Source organism: Eptesicus fuscus, chromosome 13, assembly GCF_027574615.1.
Source record: "Eptesicus fuscus isolate TK198812 chromosome 13, DD_ASM_mEF_20220401, whole genome shotgun sequence".
NCBI lineage: Eukaryota > Metazoa > Chordata > Mammalia > Chiroptera > Vespertilionidae > Eptesicus > Eptesicus fuscus.
The window spans coordinates 78,460,258-78,479,564 of NC_072485.1; the positions used below are offsets into that span (position 1 = coordinate 78,460,258).

Genomic DNA, 19,307 nt, shown 5'->3' on the forward strand with positions numbered 1-19,307 from the left:
CCAGACAGGCCCTTGCGTCCACCACAGTGGGCTGAGGACTGTGTGCAGAGACGTCCACGTCCCTAATGCTCAGGCTGGGCCGTCTGCCTGGGTCACAGTTCTTTTCCTTGTCCCTCAAACCACAGCTCCCCTGTCGTCCTCCAGCCCGCCCCCCCTCCCCCCCCCCCGCCAGCCCTGCCTGGCTGGGCCACCATTCACACTGAGCAGACCACCAGGACAGAGGCTCTTGTCTTCCTGGTGTCTTAAGAGGTCTGTGCCTTGTTCATGTCACGCCTGCTGATGCCTGGCCCCCAGGACTTGCTCTGTTCTAGTGCATGGCCCAGCGTGGCGCTGGCCTCTCCGCCAGGGCGGGATAGGAGGAGTTCTGAGAGGCTAAGGTCACTCCAGGCCGAGGGGCAGACCAGTTGGGGAATCTCAAAATGGGAGAACAATGGGTCAGTGTCCAGCTACAGCTGGTCCTCATGGGAGAAACTCTGGGCCTTTCTCCACTGCAGTCTAGAGAGAGGGACCGAGATGGCTCATGGGGAGTCCACCGGGGGACCCAGCATTCATGGCTCCAGCTGGACAATGGAGAAGGGTGTCACCCCTCAGCTTGTGCCAGGCTCCAGGCAGCTCAAGTGCCCCCCCACCCCCCGGCCTTGCCCCAGCTGCTAGTTTCGCCGGACGGGGTGCCACATGGACACGGGCCTGCGCAGCGTGGCCAGCATCTGGTTCCAGTGTGTGGTGCCCATGCCGCTAGCTGACGGCCCGATGATGACGTGGCCTATGTTGTCCCCATGGCCATCACTGCTGCTCTCAGCCACCGTCACGCGGAGAGACAGGTCCTGAGGAAGAAATGACGTGAGTGCTGGGGACCAGGGGCAGTGCCAGAGGTCCTCCATGGCGCCTGGGCCCCAGCGGGGTGCCGGGCACGGCTCTCTACATCCTCATCTCTGACCTGCCTAACCCCACAGGCTTCTGTTGCTGCCTCCCTCCCTACACAGCGGAGGCACCAGGTGGCCCAGGTGCAAATGCCACCTCACCACTTCCTTGCTGCGTGACCTTGGACAGTGACTTGGGCTCAGTTTCCCCATCTGTAAAACGGTGATAGGAGTAGTTCCTACCTGTTCTTGGAACAAAATGAGTTAAAATGTAAGGAACTTGGGAAGGTGCCCCTGCACAGTCAGGCGTCAGAACGCCTGCTGTTCCTCCTAATACAATCGTGGGTTGGACACAACCGAGGAAGGGAAAGAAACTGCGTGAGATCAGAGGAGTAAAGCTGAAACTAGAGCCCAGCCAGAGCTTCCCAGGAAGTCTCTGGCCCTTGGCGGCTGTGGCATAGTGGCACTCTGACCACCCAGGGGGAAGCAGGGGCAGATGGGCAGCCTGTCCCATGAGGGTGGCAAGGCAAGGCAGCAACACCTAGGACCACCCAGAGATGCTGGGATGTGTGCCTGGGTTAGGAACACCCAGACTGAGGCAGAACTCTGGGCTCTCAGATTTAGACAGGGGGCCCCGGAGGGGAGATTAAGTGGGTTTCTGTGCAGCCCCAGGGCTAAGAGGTCTCATTGGCTCATAGCACAGAAGGACGTTCTCACTGTCAGGGATGCCCCGGGATGGAAGGTGGCAGTGAGGGGAGGCGGTGAGTTCCCCATGCTCTGAGGAATGCAAACAGCACCACTGGCGTGGCCCAGGTCATGTCTTCTGCAATCTCCCCACCGTGGTCTGCGATATCTCTGCTGGTAGGGGGTCACCTCCTGAAGGCCACGGGGGTGTGGGGAGCTCAGCAGAGCCTCTGCAGGTAGAACCTCGGGAGGTTTCGGGCAGAACTCTGCCCGTGGGCCAGCCCTGGCTCATCTCCAGGTCTCTGCAGTTTCTTCCCCCAGACTTCAGCTTAGCTGAGCCCTCCTGCAGAAGGTGCCCTGACCGCCCACAGCTGGCATGCTCTCAATTGATTAGGATTGCTTAGGGACCTCCCTGCCTGTCCCCTGTAGGCACCAAGGAAGCAGTGCCCATGTCCCCAGCACCCACCATAGGGCTGGTATCTAGTAGGTGCTAAATAAATGCTTCTTGACTACATGGCTTGAGGCAAACCATCAGCACCTGCAGGAGCCCCAGGAAGCCAGGCTGCAGGGGATGAAGTGGCCCCAGAGCCGCGGGGTGACCTGGCCTGGCTCCCACCCCGGCGCCTCCCCCCTCACCTGGAGCACAATGGCTGGCACCGAGAAGATCATGGCTTCATTGAACACTGGGTTGGGGTCGTCCCTCTTCACAGCTGTCCTCTTTTTGCTCATCTTCCTCCCATCCTGCAGTAGGTACACCTTGACGTAGGGGTCTGGGTGGACGAGGGGGTGGAGGTGAGGGCCAGGGCCACACTTCCTTGACACAGCCCTGCCCATCCCAGTGGCCCACTAGCTCTAAACTGCCCAAACCTTAACTATTGCTATTATCTCCTGTGGTCCTGCCATTGGTCCTTTATTTCCTATTTAATAGATGAGAAAACGGAGGCTCACACGCAGAGGAGAACAGCTGGGCTTTGGACACGGGCAGTGTGCCTCCCAGCCCCGAAGCATGTTCCTCTCCCGTGACGCTCAGAGGACTTGGCAGACCCACCACGTTTCCTTCTATAAATGGTCGGAGCGCAAACACCAGCTGAGTCAGCCGGCACCTGCTCAGCGGGGTTTGACTCAACGATGTGGGGCTCTGAAATAACAAGTCTCCGTCTGTCCTCACCTACCGCCCACTGGGTATCCTTGCTGCACCTGCCCGGACCCCGGGTTCTCCCAGGCTCCAGTAGGTCGGGCTCCCCAGTCCTCTGTCATCTGTGACCTGGGGCTGGAGGCTCCTGCAGACCTGGGGCATTGGGTCCTGCCTGGCACGCACACCATCCCAGTGGCCCTACCCCCCGATTTGAGATCTGGAATGCGGCCCAGCCTCTGGGCACGGAGCCTCCACCATGAACTGCAGGGGGGAAGTGGGTGCCCACCTTGGCTCCTTCCCAGCGCCCCAGCCTTCTGCTCTCAGATTCCCATCGCTCTCCCTGTAGGGGCTCCCTGCCTCCCTCTGTGGTTCCCGTGTTTCCCCAGCTAGATGAGTCTTCCCGCTGCGCACGGCTCCTGAGCTCAGCCAGAGCTGGAGGCGGGGAGCCTGGCGCTGTGCCCCACACCTACGGATGTGTCCAGGTGCCAGGGCTTAGCAGCTGGACCACAGGTCCCACCAGCCCCACGGAGGAGCCAGGCAGCCCGCTGGGCCTCACCCGCTGTGGTCTTGTCGTTGGTCCAGATGAGATTCTTGGCCTTCACCACGACCACGGTGAGGCGTTCGGCCGTGGGGAGGTAGCTGAGGGACAGCAGGATCTCACCTACAGCGTCGGCGGCCTGCAGGACGGGCAGGTGGCTTAGAGGACTTCTGTCCCCTGACAGGCCCAGGGAAGGTCAGAAGCTTCCTTCCCCACTGAGAAGCTGCTGTTCTTGGGGCCCCTCATACCAGGGCACTAGGCTGCTGGGATTGGGAAAGGGCCCCTCCCCACTCCATGAAGCAGGCACCATCCCCCCTCCCACCACTGTGGGTCCTGCCTTGGAAGGAAGGCCGGAGGTTGCCTGTCAAATGCAGCACCCACATGCAGTTACGTGGCCAAGGGAAACACTCTGTGGCAGGAGCACACAGGTCATTTATGTAGGAGATCATTTGATTACATAACAGTCATGCTCCCAAGCACTCTGACATTGATAAAGGTAAACTTCAGCTTGGCCTCTGTGTGAAATACCTCACGTCAGGGCCAGAGGAGTACGCCCCTCACGGGAGCCCTGTAGGGGTAGAGCTTCTACAGGTTTGGAGGTAGGAGCAGCAGAAGGGCTGTACACAGTGGTCAGGGTGTTTCTCATTTGCATGCAGTGAACGGAGCCTCCTTGAATGTGGCTCAGGTCTCTTTCTCCCATTTCCTAAAGATGCTGGTGTTCGGGGGGAGTTGGAGAGGACAGTGGGGTCCCTCCTCTGGAGCGTCCCCGTGTGACACTCCCTGCTCGGGTGGGCGGGTGGGCGGACTTACCTTGTTCTGATCCTGCAAGTAGAGCCAGCCACTGAAGGGCTGCAGCGGAAGGTCAAGTACGGAAAGCTTCAGCTCCACCACGCCCGTGCTGACATTCCGCTCGTCCTCATCGATGCCGAAAACCGAAAACCGCAGGCTCTTCTCCTCCAGGGCAGCAGGGTCCAGGGGGATGGAGAACTTCTCGTCGAAGAAGATGGTGGAGTAGGCGTTCCTCTGGATCTGCAGAGAGAAAGGGCCGTGGAGGGCACGTCAAAGGTGGGGAGGGGGTGGCAGCCAGGGTCCTGTAGGCCATGGCAGGGCGAGAGCGCTGGATGGAGTCTGGTACCTAGGCTAGAGTCCTGGCTCTGCTGTCCCCACAACCTCAATGCCAATCCTTCTTTCGGTGGCTCAGCTGTGATGGTTTAAAAGCCCCCTGTAGTCCCCTCAGTGGGGGCCAATCTACTAGTATTCGCCTGGCATTGAAAGCTTTGCACAATCTGACCCCAACTAAGTCCCATCCTCAGTGGCCATGGCTCCATAGAACCCTCACGATGCATCAGCTGAGCTGGTCTCCGTTGTTCTTGCCTGTGTCCAAGTCTAGCTCTGGGCCATGTGCAGTGAGTACGGATAATTGTGAAGTCCAGAGCCACTGATGTCCCAGCCCCCACAGAGCTGCCTGAACGTTGTGGGACGGACAGACGGATGCAATGACTAGGCAAGGTTGCACTGACTTAGTTTCCAAGCCCAGTCCTGCCTGGTGGGTTCCGCTGGCCTCCTCCCAGGAAGCTGTGGGCAGGCCCCTGGGAAGGTGCACTTGCGGGCACTGCTCCCCTTCCGTGGGGAGCTGCCTTAGTCACTGCCTGGTGATATTTAAAGAGAGGAGCCCTCATTCCTGGTACCTTGCCTGAAGCTGGGGGGCTGCCCAGCCTGTGGGCAGCCACCCACTCGCCGGGATGGGCTGGGCTGGGATGTAGGAAGCCTGCCTTCTTGGGAATAAATCTCCCAGCACCTCCAGGTTCCCTGGACCACACTCTTGGATGACTGCCTGGGCTGTGGGCAGCTCCTCTCACGCTGCTCTCGGGGAGCATGTTCCCTACCCAATCGCTTGCTTGAGAATTGAGGGCTCCTTCTCCCCTCTGTCCCCCTCTGGGGGAGAAAGCCCACCTCTGGATCCTGACCTTAGCATGCAGGGTCTTCATGATCTTCAGTTCCATCTCTCCTTCCTTTGGCCAAACCAGCCTCTTGGCTGTCCCCCGTCCTCCCTATAGTCATCACCTTGGGCTCTGGGGTCAGAATCCAAACCCGCTCTCCAGTGCCCCCCCTCAGAACCTGCCTGGCTCTGCAGACCGTCCTGCAGGGGGAGGACTCCTGAGAGCCTGAACACACTTCTGCTCCACCCTGCAGCCCCCACTTACCCGGGAGATGCCTACGATCTGCTCTTCGGGCAGCAGGCTGATGCGCATGAAGCAGGACTCGAAGCTGGTTTCCTCCCGCTCCAGGAGGTCCTTCCCCTGCAGCACAGCCACGTGGAGGGTGTGGGAGGCGGCATCGTAGTCCATGCTCACCTCCACCTGGCCCAGCGTGAAGTCCTGCCCAAAGGTATTGCTCACGGAGGAGATGGAGTTGACGGAGTCCACTGACTGGGACTTCCGGAGGGTCCCGTAGGGGGCCAGGTCCAGCTCCCGGCCCATCAGCTCCAGGGGCCCCAGCTCGCTGATGCTCTCGAACGTGTCCTCCATGCTGAGGCTGCCTTTGCGACTGGGTGGTCCCCGAGTGCTGGCCCGTTGGGTACCCCAGGCAGGCACTCTCTGGAGATGAGAGAAGGGGGCAGGGGAGCATCACAAGGGCAATGGTGTTGAGATGGCAAAGAGGTACGGCAATCCCTGCTCACTCAAGGCACCTCCAAGTTCCCCTTCTGCAAAAACCGGGCGTGTCTTAGTTCAGAGGGTCCCCGTTTAATATTATTCACATCACTCAGTTTTCTCTGTAACTAGGATGTAAGAGAGCATTTTCTCAAAATGTTGATTTGTATAGACTGAGTTCCATACACAAAGATGTGCATTGCAGTGATGTTTATACAAAGGAAAGATAGTTAGCAATCTCAGTGTCCAGATCAGCTACTCAATAGCCAATCCAGCAGCCTCGAAGGAAGTTTTCAAAAATGTCTGCAACATGAGAAAACTTTCATGTTGGGTAACACCCACCCTAATATTCAAATTTTCTTTTGTCTAAATTGACCTTAATATTTGAGAAAACAAAAGCCTTTGTACCACAAGCATCTCCCCTGTTGCTGCATAGTCTTCATTACCATAATTTTAATGCCTCCCCCCAAATTTCCCATTGAGTAGATAGCCATAATTTATTTTACAATTCCCCCACTATTAAGCATTTATGTTGTTTTTCTTTTTTCACAAAAAATAATGCAGCATTGAGTAGCTTTTGTAAAATCCTGACTTAGAGAATACAGTCCTTTTGAAAGCGTTTGACACTTGTCACCAAAATGCTCTTTGAAAATGTTGTGCCAATTGACAGTTCCCCCAACAGAGTGAGAGATAGTCCTTTCTGAAACCCCAAATGAGTTAGCATGTGGCACCCCGATCTGGGAACACATTCTGGCTGTGTTCTCTGGTATCTACATCATGTCAGAAAAATTCTCTGCCAAGTATCAAGTGATGAAACACTCAGCAATATACACTGAGTGGCCAGATTATTATGATCTCTGAATGCATAATAATCTGGCCACTCAGTGTGTGTGTATATATATATTAGAGGCCCGGTGCATGAATTCGTGCATGGGTGGGGTCCGGCCAGCCTGGCCAGGGGGAGGGGACATGGGCAGTTGGCCGGCCTGCCTGCTGGTCGAAATCCTGGTCGAGGGGACAATTTGTATATTAGCCTTTTATTATACAGGATATACACTGAGTGGCCAGATTATTATGCGTTCAGAGATCATAATAATCGGGCCACTCAGTGTATACTGAGAGCCCTATACATGTTTGTACTCCCTGATACGGTCATTCAACATCTGAGCATCTATTCAAAGTACGTAATACCAATGAAGACACAATTTTACCTATAAAATACTCATGGCATCATTCATGATGGCATTTAGTAAATCATGGCAGATAAATAAAGAGGAATGTTACATAGGCATTAAAATTATATTTATAATGGGTGTTCCACAACATGGGAAAATGCTTCAGGTATAACTGAGATGAAAAGAGCAAGTATAAAATTCTAGCCCAGCTGTGTAGCTCAGTGGTTGAGCATCGACCTATGAACCAGGAGGTCATGGTTCGATTCCTGGTCAGGGCACATGCCCGGGTTGTGGGCTCGATCCCCAGGGTGGGGCGTGCAGGAGGCAGCGGATCAATGATTCTCATCATTGATGTTTCTATCTCTCTCCCTTTCTCTTTGAAATCAATAAAAATATATTAAAAAAATAAAATTCTAAGTAGAAATGACACCCATTGTGTAAAGACTATGCATGGAAAAAAGACCGGGTGCAGTGGGTTAGATGAAAATATTGGAGCCCTGGCTGGTTTGGCTTAGTGGATAGAGCATTGGCCTGTGGACTGAAGGGTCCCTGGTTCGATTCCAGTCAAGGGCACATGCCCGGGTTGTGGGCTTGATCCCCAGTGGGGGGCATGCAAGAGGCATGATGTTTCTATCTCTCTACCTCTCCCTTCTTCTCTAAAATCAATTAAAAATATTAAAAAAAAGATTCATTATATATAAAAAAGCAAGCAAAGTGGCTGTACCATTTAAAAAAATATTGGAAATAAATAAATAAATATGCTAATAGTTAAAAAAACAAACAAACGGTTAACTGTTGCTTGCCTCAGGGTGGTGGCATTTGGGAAAGAGGTTTCGTCTTCTTTATATTTTCCTATACAGGGTGGCTCCAAAAATGCACACACTTTAGCAGCTGATAGCTCAATTTTGAAAATGAAATGTATTTTAATAAGCACTGCCTTTATAATTATTCACAGTGTGTATATACATTTTATGAGACACACTGTATTTTTCACAGGATGGTTTTTAAAATTGAAACCATTCATTCATTTATTCATTTAACAAGTACTCACGGATTCATTCAACAAGTAGGCACTGGGCTAGGCTGGAGATATGAAAGAGGACCAGGGCCCTGTTCACAGGAGGAAATTAACCAGGAGGGAACGAGGTGGGGAGGGAGTGGAGGTTGGTCCTGAGAGCAGACAGTGGGGGCGTGGGGCACACAACTCTGTGTGCACCTACAAGAGGGGAAGCCTTGAGGGTCATTAACACCACAGGAGGAGGGGTATGCAAGAATGTAGCCTTGAAAGAGCTTATCTTGTCTTGCAGTTTGAACAGAAGGGCTATTGGAATCAGAGGAGCTAACAATCTTGGGGTTTAATTACCAGGTGCTTCTCATAAATTGTGGAAGGTTACAACAAGGAAAAGGAGGCCCTTTTCTTGTCCGCACACTCACAAGTGTTATTGGTGTAATTAGCTAGTTATTAATGATGTTAATAAAAGGAAAGAGAGCCAGGGAAGTCAGAAATTGTTGAGCATATTCAGCTGGGAAGGAGAGGCCTGTTTGTTTCACCAGCTTCACATCGAGGGGAATCGGAGCATTGTCCCTCCAAGGGGATTAACACCCTCTTCCCCCCTGCAGTACTGGATTGTTGGGGGGGTGGTGTGTGTGTGAAGGGGAAGATAGGCATATGCACAGAAGTCAGGGTGGTGCAGGGGAAGTGCTTGCCTGTCAGTCTAGCTCAGGGAACAATGGATTTGCTAGGAGGCACCCCCCCCAAAAAAAAAAAAATAACAACAAAAAACAAAAAAACCCAAGAGCAGAAGCCTCACCTTCTGCCTGGCCTCTGCGTAGGTCTCGCCATACTTCTGCTGAAGGTACCTGTAGTTGTAGTTGGGGAATGGGGAGGGGCTGGGGAAGCTACCCGATGTCCAGAGCTTCCACAGGCTCACAGCTGTGATTCCAAGCAGCGCTAGGGCCCCCGCGGCGTAGACACCCACCTCCCAGTCCGGTGGGCTCTTGATGACTACAAGGCAAAAGCAGCCTCTCATTAGTGGGCCCCGGGGCCCCTCTGTGCTTACAGACCCCACCCAGGGAGCAGGTGGCTTAGCACTGACTTACTCACTCACTGAACGAATAGTTACTGAATGCCTTCTGTGTGGTAGGCTAGGGGCTAGGTGCTGGGGGTCATGTTGAATAAGAAGACACTCTTCTGTGATTTCTGCTTTTATCCTCTTTTCCACAAAAACAGACATTTCTACCATGAGTGACACTTGACTAGAACAGGTGAAGAGCTGTGAACACTGGTTAACTATTCATTGGGCTTTAAACAAATAGGGTTGTTCTTGCCTCTGTGAGTTTTCAGACCTCACCCTTCAGAGGACCTCTTGTTTCCAGATAATCAAAGCAGCCTTTTAGGGTTTGGGGAAAAAGGAAAGGGATTTGGGGGACAAAAAATGATCCCATTTTTACCTCAAACCTCATCTAGAACAACACAGTGTCCATTAATGGATGGATGGGTAAATAATATGTAGTATATCTATGCAATGGAGTAATATTCAGCAATAAAAAAGAATTAAGTACTGCCCTGGCCAGTGTGGCTCAGTTGGTTGGAGTACCATCCTGTGTACCAAAGGGTCTCAGGTTCAATTCCTGGTCAGGGCACATATCCAGGTTGCAGGTTTGAGGGCATGTGCAGGAAGCAACTGATCAATGTTTCTCTCTCTCCCACTCTCCCTTTCTCAAGTCAATTTAAAAAAATATTTTTAAAGGAATGACGTACTGATGTATATATATTACAACATGGATGAACCTTGAAATAATCATGTTAAGTGAAACAAGCCAGATACGAAAGACCATATGTTGTATGGTTCTATTTATGTCCCAAACAGGCAAATCTATATAGACAGAAAATAGATTAGTGATTGTCAGGGGTTAGGGGAGTAGAGAGGAATGTGGAATATGGGGCTTCTTTTGGCATGATGACTACACTCCAAAAATTGATTGTGCCAACTTTAGCCAGAATATATACTAAACGTATTCTGGAGAAGGGCGGGGTCCAGCCTACAGCCCTGGCACGTACCCAGCACTTAGCACCCTGTGAGGTCTCTGCTTTCTAGAGGGAGACCTGAGGCTGGGAGAGGCAAAAGAACACCCCTATCTATGGGCTCAAGGCCACAGGGCAGAGAAGTCCAGGTACCTAGCCTCTCTGCGCCCAGTCTCATCCGGAAAAAGATGACCACAGAACATCCCCATCCAGTGGTGCCACCCAGGGGATTTATTCTCAGGGAAACATCCCTACAAGTTTCTGTCGGGTGTGAGTCATCGAGGCTGTATTTATAACAGCAGCAGTCTGGAAACAGCCTGGAGGTCTGACCCCGGCTGGTGCTGTCTTAGGAGGGAATGTCACTGGCCTTTGAGGATGACAAGGATGTCACTGTGGCGATGCAGAGAAACCTTTCAGGCAATGTAGAGAGAAAAACATCAATCCCCAACACGGTAGAACAACATGGTTTTGATGTAAAAATCACACATGAAACGGCCAAGGGCTGGGCGGACTCGGGAGGAATGAGAAAAGCAAGACATAAGGACGCAGGGGCTGGGAGCAAGCGCTACTTACTTCTGGCTTCGGATGCTGGAATGTAATTTGTGGTCTAAATAAAGCCACAGCAAGGATCTACAGAGGGGCTCCAGGGCCAGTCCTGCTGAGGTCGAGGGAGGTCAAGGTAGTCCAGGGAGGCTGGTGAGTGGGGGGATGGGATGGGAATGTACCTTCTTAATTGGAGAGTGAGGGGCATACGTGAGGGGCTCCTGCTGAGATGTGCATAGTAGAGCCCGGATGTTGGTAGGGGCAGGTCCGTGGGCGGGCACAGGCAATGGGCACAGCAAGGTGGCAAAGCAGAGCCAGACTCCTCTGGGAATGAGGAACCCAGGGAAATGAGGGACTGAAGACAGAGCCCTGGTGGACCGAGGGCATGAAAGGAAAAGCCTCAGGAAGGTAACATGAAATGAGGACAACTGAGACTCATGTATTTATTCATGAGTACCAGCCTTAGGACGCTACGGGGAGAATTCCCAAGGGAAGAGAGGTCTAGGGTGAGACCAGAAATAAGCACGAGGAGGAGTTGGAGTTCTAATAGGTTCCCTTCTATTTCCTGTTTGCCAGGCTCCGTTCCAAGCACTTCGTGTGTATTAACCCGCTGAATCCTCAGAACTGTGTGAGGAAGGTTCTACTATTATCCCCATTTTACAGATGAGGAAGCTGAGGGACAGAGGAGATATTCACTGTCAATCTTGCTCCAGATCTGTGCTTGTAACCTCCACAGCACATCCGAGGACTTAGCCAGGGAGAGGCAGGAAGTACTCCAGGCAAAGGGAACAGCATGTGCAAAGACCTGGAGTTGGGGGAGAGTTATGTTCCCACTGTGTTGGGCACTCTGCATAGGTTAGCTCGCTGAATCTTCCCAGCAGTCCTTGAGGCAGGCCTCACTAAGTAAATGGAGGCTCAGAAAGGTTCCATCACTTGCTCAAGGCCATGCCAAGACCTGGGAGCCTGCAGGTGAGAATCCCTGGCAGGGGGTTGGGAAAGGTGGTCCCTGTGCATAGCTCAGCCCTGGGCTGGAGGCCACGCTAGGGCAGGAGCTGAGTGATGGGAGCAGTCAGGAGACCTGGGTTCATGTCCTGACCCTGATCCTTACTCACTGACCCTTTCCCTCACTGAGCCTCCTTTTCCCCATCTGCAAACGGGGACAGTAACTTAAGGAGAAGAGATGGTGAGAAGTGGGTCTGGTGTCATGTGACCCCATCCTCAAGCTCGGTGCCTGCCAGGGCACACAGGGAAGGCAAGAGCTGCATCCCAGGTACTTAAGTCCCTGGTCTGGGCCATCTCTGAGTTGAATGTCCTGTGGATCTAACATCAACCTTCCTGGGTTTCCTCTCACTTGGCTACTTGAGAGGCTCCAGGAATGGCCCCGGTAAGTGGATTCTGTGTCACAGGCTCATCTTTAGGGAGCAGTGGGACATGGGCCTTCTGGGGGATCCCCTCAAGTCAAAAAGAGGGAGTCACTTTCACAGAAGAAGCCACTGGAGCAAAAAGATGAAGGCATTTCAGACTGGTCCCAGCCCTGTGTCCCCAAGGCCATGTGACCTTGGGCTAGTCACTGATGGGCCTTACCAGTAAAACAGGGCCATGATGGGTGTCCCACTGCTACCCGCACCCCAGGCCTGGCGGGAGGGTCCTGTGAGATGGCATGCTTGCTGCTGGGACTCACCGCTCAGGTGGTGTTCTGCCACGTCCACGGCCATGATGCCCGCTGCGGTAGCTGAAACTAGAAGGGGAAAGAGAGTCAGAGGAGAGGGCTTCAGTGGGCCCCTGGCCCCAACCCTGTGCCCAGCCTCCCTGGTGCCCTCGTGCCTGTCATCCAGAACTCACACTGAGCCCTAAGCAGGGCCTGGGCAAAAGCAGGTGGTTTTTATTTTATTTTTTAAAATAGCCATTTAAAAAAATTTTTTTAAAATATATTTTATTGATTTTTTACAGAGAGGAAGGGAGAGGGATAGAAAGTTAGAAACATCAATGAGAGAGAAACATAGATCGGCTGCCTCCTGCACACCCCCTACTGGGTATGTGCCTGCAACCAAGGTACATGCCCTTGACTGGAATCGAACCTGGGACCCTTGAGCCCGCAGGCTGACGCTCTATCCACTGAGCCAAACCAGTTAGGGCTTAAAATAGCCATTTTTAAAATTGTTATTATTATTAATTTTTAAAAGATCTAGTTGGCTTTATTCAATAATTCATGAATTCAGGCAGCATCCCATCAAGTAAATAGAAAGTGCTCCCTAGTATTATTTTTTAATCATCATGCAAGGATATATTTTTATCGATTTAGAGAGAGAGGAAGGGAGAGACAGAGAGAGAGAGAAACACTGATGTGAGAGAAACACAGATCCATTGCCTCCAGTATGCACCCGGATCAGGGATGGAATCCACAACCTAGGTACGTGCCCTGACCAGGAATCGACTCACCACAGCCTTTTGGTATATGCGATGGCGCTCCTTCCAACTGAGCCACCCAACTAGGGCAATTTTTTAAAATGGCGTCTAGAGTTATCTTTAAGCACTCGAAGACTTCACCTCAGGGTTGCCAGATAAAACACAAGATGCCCAGTGACACTGGAATTTCAGAGTCATTTTTACTATAAATATGTCCAAATATTGGAACCTACTAATAGCTAAAAATGCGTTATTTGAAATGCAGAAGTTGCTGGGCATCCTGTATTTGTGTTTGCTAACTCTGGCACCCCTGCCGCACTTCCACCCTGCCAACACCAGGCTGACCGGCACTGACTCGTTGTTGCTCATGAGAGCAGGCCCCCTGGGGTGCTCCCTGCGCAGTAAGATGGACGCATATATGCAAGTGGTCCCATGAGATTATAATGGAGCTGAAATTCCTACCACCCAGTGACTTCATAGCTGCCATAAGGTCACAGCACAGAGAGTTATAACTGGCTACAGTATTCAGTACAGTAACATGCTGTATAGGTTTGTAGTCAAGAGGCCATAGGTTGGACCACATAGCCTAGGTGTGCAGTAGGCTAGAGCGTCTAGGTTTGTGTAAGTGCGCTCTGTGTTGTTTGCACAACGAAGAAATTGCCTAACGATGCATTTCCAATCATTAAGTGACGCATGACTGCACTTCAAATGCTTTTGTTTAAGCTGGAAAAGGAAGGTTACATTTCTACAATATCCTATTCCCCGTCCTTTCCCTCCCCCACTCCACCCTCCAAGATCTAGAAGCTCATACAAGCCATTACCTGAACCCAGGGACTGCTCATAGTTTTATTATTGTTGTTGCTAAGAGGTAAATTTGGCTCACAGACATATTCCAAATGGGGTGGTGGTGGTGGTGGTGGAAAGGGGAGGCCGGGATGAATTGTATGGGTCTCAGTTCAAGGGACACGGAAGGACAGGATAAGCCCCACGCAGCGTTTGTGTCCCTCGTGGCTCAAAGAGGTAGCACAGACAGGTGAGGTGGGATGCCCAGGGGGTGTGGGGGTGAGAACTGTGGAGTGCTTTCCGATGAAGGGATCAAGTGCTTTTCTGTTCCCGGGAATGCCAACCCAACATGGCTGGAACTTCTGTCTCTTTAAAGAAAAGCCTGGATAGTTTATGTACAGTTTCCTGATTTTTAAATGTTGCACCAATTCACAAAAATGTAAACACCACTCAGGCACAGTGTAAACAAAAAGTTGTTTGGCCGTGGCTAGCCTGTTTGTAACCCCTTCAAGCATTCTGTGGGCCCCATTGGGACTGAGGTCCAATCAGAGGGCGAACATTTTCCTGGGCATTTTACAGAACCCTGAGGTTCTTCCCAGTCTGTGGCTTTGGGGCCAAGAAGTGGAGGTGCCTTGATCCAAGGAGGGTTATCCAGAACATAGGGGAGTGCCTCAAGTCCCAGGCGGGAGGCCTCAACAAGCAGGGCCGAGCAGGGCCCAGGGAGAAGCCCTGCCAGGTGCACAGACAGCTCCTTGTCCCCAGCTCCCCTGCTGATGCTCCCACTCCCTGAGATGTGGGTTGTCATGGTGATGGGAGGGAGGTGCTGACTCAAAGTGGGAGCTCATTCCTGGGACCTGGGCTGGAGATCATGAGATAGCGAACCCTGCCAAGCACTCCTTACACCCAAGCACAGCCCTTAGCCCTTTGCATATATATTACTTATTTAATCCTCTAGCAACCCCACAGGTAGGTACTATTATCATCTCTGGTTTGCAGAGGAGACTCCTGAGGCATGAAGGCAAGGTTGTTTGTCCCAGGCCACACAGTAAGAAACGGTTCAACCCAGGCCATCTGGCTTCACGCTCCTACCTCTGTAGGAAGGCACATGGTTTCAAATGTTTCCTGAGAACTTGCACACCCAATAGGACACTGTGTCAAAGCCCAAGGTGGCCCCAGTTCCTGGCACGAGGGAGTCTGGACATACCGAAACATGTTAACGTGCGCACACCGGTCCCAGCCTGCCTCTGCCCTGCTTGGAATCCCATAATGCCAGTGGCTTTCCTTCCTGCTCACCTGGCACAAGCTGACTTTGGGAGAGTGGGGCCGTACTGGCATGGTCAATGCCAGTGAGTGGGGGATGTCCCTGTGGTTGGGGACAGAATCTGCTGATCAGATCTCTGGCTGTCCAAGGGCTCCCATCTCTTCAAGGCTGGTCCAGTTCGGACCCCAGACTCCCACACTGCGTACCTTTCTTCTCCCTCCCCTCATCACAGCCCCTCCTCCCTCTGCCTGGGAGCTGTGATTTCAATGAAGGTGTGAAGGACTCCAGGCACACACAGGCCAGCAGTTCCCACACTGCCAGAGCACATCTGCCCCCTCACTAGCCCAGAGCCTCAGTTGTCCTCTCTGTAAAACAGGGCTCCTAACTGCCCTAGCAGGGTGCCCGCGGGGTGGAATGAGAAGTAAGTGTGGTTGGGCTTGGCCTGGCCATTTGTCCAAAAGGCCCCCCTGCCCCTCTTTTGAGCTGTGGAATCTCATGGGCAGCATGGCCAGCCTGCAGATGTGTTTCATTTGTCTTCAAGTGAATCATCAACATTTAAAAATTGGTAAATTTCCCATTAAACATTTATTTCTTTAAAAAAAAATTCTAGCTTCCTGTTAAAAGTTAGATCTGGGGCTAGTCGGTCTATAGCCCCTGTAATCCCCTAAGACAGCCCGAGCTGGCGCTGAGAAGGCTCTGCCCCTTCAGACAGGGCACTTGCTCAGCAGGCCTGAACCTCCCTTCCCTCCATTCGCTGCCAGAACCTGAGGGCTCCTGGAAACATCTCCGTTCAGGAGCCTGGTAAGCAGGTCTTCAGATGAGCGAGGGGAGGTTGAGAAAGGTTAAGTGAGTTGCCCAAAGCCACAGAGCCAGCAATGGTGGAGCTGGGCCTGGCAGCCATGCCTGCCACCTGGTCCAGAGCCTCTTCTATTAGTAGCCACAGCCCCTGTGCCAAGGACTTCATCTCCCCCAAGACCCCGAGGGGACACATCCTATTATTAACCCCACTCCACAGAGGAGGAAAGTGAGGCTCAGAGAAGGGCAGTGGATTAGCCCAAAGTCACACAACCCGTAAGCAGAGCACAGAGACCGAGCCAGATCTGGCTCTGCCTCAAGCACCCTTCTTAATGGCAGTACTCACTGTGCCTGAGACCCCCCTGGCTCCATTTCACTGTGCCGGGACAACCGCAGCAGGCTCCCGCTGGCAGCCTGGAGGTCTGCCAGGCAGAGGGGCTGCGGCTTTGGCTCAGAATAGGATGCTGAAAAGGCATATCCAAGGCCAGGGCAGCCAGTGACCAGAGCTCCCCCAGCTTCTGACACACAGGAAATGGGGCTCAACAGGGGTGAGGGGTGAGCCAGAGCTGCCCCAAACCCACATCTGAGTTCCTCAGACCATGTCTCCTTCCTGGCACCTCCCCACCCAATCTATTCATTCCAGCTCCAAAGCCCCAAACCCTAACCTGCATGGAGTGAACTCATTAAAAACAGCTGTAGGTTCAATCGCACCTACCAAGACATAATAGATGCTAAATTCTTACCACCATGCCTGGCCCGTAGTAGGCACACAATATAGATCTGATGATTGAACGGATAAATGGATCCCCATTTTAAGGATGAAGAAGCTGGGGCCCCGGGTCACTCAGCATATGAGTAACAATACTGGGACTGGTGCCAAGGTGCGATGGATCTGGGCCTGGGCTCTTGGCCACCATGCCACATCCTGCCTGGGCTTTTCGGGGTGGAGGTGGGCGGGAAGAACTTCCACTGGCCTTGCAGAATCTGACCACAGTCAAGGCCCCCTCCTGAGCTAGTCAGAGAAACGGCTTTCCAGGAATTCTGTGCCTTTGCAGGGGCCTGGGGCCCCATGTCTCTGCTCCTCCCACCCCATTTCCTTGCTCATTGTGTCTCCAATCACAGCTCTGGTCAGCAAGGGGTTCGCTCCCTGTCCCCTCACCCTGAAGCCAGCAGGCCATGGGGAAGATTGGGGCTCCCAGGCTGAGAAACTCTTAGGTTTGAGGTTCTTTTCAAGGGCTCCCATTTGCTGAGAGAACCCCATCCGACTACTCATCCTCCCCAAAGCCCACAGAAACCACAGTGCAGTGGTGGCGGCCGGCATTTACTGGCCACCACTAGGACTTGCCATGGATTATTTCAGCAAACCCTCCCTGCCGCCCTTCGGGGGGGCTGCGGCCTTGCCCATGGTATGGGCAAGAAAACGGAGGTGCAGGAAATGACCTGCCCACAGGCACCAGAGCTGATACCAGGCAGAGTCCAGGCTTGAACCCCAGTGGGGCTGGGAGCCCCCATGCTCCCAGGCTGACTTGGGGAAGATTTCATCTTGGGGAGGTGGGGCTGGCTGAGTGACCTGGAGTGGACCGCAGGCCTGGTCTGGGTGAGCCTCAGTTTCCCCGTTTCTAGTAGGAAGCACAACAGCTGCTCTCTCTCTGAACCTGTCTCCCTGGCTGGGGGAAGGGCTGACGCTCAAGTGCAGGTTTCCCAGGCGCTTTGGGTCGGGTGGCCTCCCTGAATGAAGAGGTGGGCTCGCAGCCCCTCTGCAGCCCCTGGAATGAGGGGGGGGGGGGGGGGGGGGGGGGGGGTTTCACCAGATTCTCTGGCTCAGGGTTCCTCCACCCAACAGGCCTGGCTCCAGGTTCTCAAGTTCCACCCCACTCGCAGCCCATCTTCATCCCAAATCTACCGTCTGTCGGGCAAGTTCCCTCTACCAAAGAGCAGCGGAGTCCAAGGTTCCGAGGGGCCCCTGGAAAGCCCCAGACCCGGGCGGGTGACATGGGCAGCTGAGGATCCTTTCCTGGGCTCCCGGGCCTCCAGGCGACAGGGTGCGACATGCCTCTTAGTGTTGGGGCACTTCCTGAAGAGCCCGCACCCCTGCCTCGGGAACCCCCAGGGGATATGAGGAGGGGCGTGTGGGGAGCAGCGGGGACAGCCAGGTGCTATGAATGTGAGCGCGGTGTGCGTGCAGCGCGGGCGCCGGGGAGGCGTGTAAATGGCCGGGGAGCCGCGCGTGTGCACACGCGGAACGGACGTGCGGGGCGCTATGCGATGCGCAGTGCGCGGAGTAGCCAGGCTGGGGAAGGGCGCCCGGCGTGCGCTGTGCCGGGCGTGCGTGTGCAAGCGCGGGGCGGGTGTGCAGACGCGGGGAGCCCGGGGGTCCTCAGCACGGGGAGGGGGCCCTGCGTGCGTCGGCGCGCCGTGCGCTGGGGCTGTGGGGGGCGGCCGGGTGCGTACTCACCCCGGCTCCGCCGACGAGCCGCCGCTTCGGCTCCGGCTCCGGCGTGGACACTGGCTCCGGCTCCCGGGTCCTGGCCGGCTTCCCGCAGCGCGCATGCACCAGCGATGAACCGGGCGGTCGCCCGCAGCGCCACCCTGCAGTGTCGCCCGGCTCCCTCCGAGCAGCGGGGCTCGGGCCGGGGGCTCGGCCGGCCGGGGCGGCGGACGGGAGCTGCGCCGCAGTCCGGGCACGCTCCCAGGAGCCCGCTGCGCGCTCCCTCGCGCTCCCGCCCGCCCGCTCCCTCTTTAATTTAAAGCGACAACCCCGATCGCTCTTCCTGCTCCGGGGAGCTGCGCGGCGCTTCCGGGCCTGAGCCGAAGATCCCCAAGCGCGCCTCGGAGTCCCGGGCGGGGTCTCCCGGAGGCCCAGCCCAGCCATCACTCCCAGGCCCGGGGACGCGGTGGGCATGTGCTCACCGGGGCCTCCGAGAGGCAGGCCGAGCACTGGGCGCAGAGTCTAGCCCCAGTCGCCGCACCCGGTTGTCCTGTTCCCTTTCTGGGCCTCGGTTTCTTTTTCTGTAAAGCAGCCTGACACTGCGCGCCCCGCAGGACCCGCTGAGAAGGCAGGCGGAGCGGCGGGAGGTGTCTCCTCTGAATGGACGCTTACCCGCTCCCACCATGACTGGGCTGTCCCTGCAGGCCAACATCTCTCACTTAACCCGCACTACGACCTAGTGGGGTCGTGGCCACTCCGTTTTTTACACGAGGAAACAGGCTCATAGGTGAAATGACCTTCCCAAGATCCCAGAGCCAAAGGTCAGAACCAAGACTAGAACCCAGGCCTGTGCGACTTCAAAGCTCTTATTCTTAACCACCTAGGGGTCATGCTTTCGCTCCCGAAGCAGTGAATGAATCATTCAGGAGATATTTATGACGCCCCCGCTGGATGGCAGGCACTGTGCTAGGTGTGGGCGATCTTCCATCTCCCGGAACAGGTCCCACCCTGCCCTCGCAGTCT

At 54.2% G+C, this 19,307-nt stretch overlaps 1 protein-coding gene across 1 annotated transcript; it reads right to left on the reverse strand.

Annotated features, from left to right (window-relative positions):
* Nucleotides 1–412: 412 nt before the first annotated feature.
* On the reverse strand, nt 413–18,409 carry SYT12 (synaptotagmin 12). Its single transcript, XM_008146881.3, has 8 exons — nt 18,312–18,409; nt 12,293–12,349; nt 8,855–9,048; nt 5,422–5,814; nt 4,028–4,246; nt 3,236–3,356; nt 2,181–2,314; nt 413–824 (listed from the first exon to the last, which is right to left on the reverse strand). Exons 2-8 carry the CDS (start codon nt 12,324–12,326, stop codon nt 651–653), a joined length of 1,269 nt encoding a protein of 422 aa, XP_008145103.2. The 5' UTR covers nt 12,327–12,349; nt 18,312–18,409; the 3' UTR covers nt 413–650.
* Nucleotides 18,410–19,307: the final 898 nt, after the last annotated feature.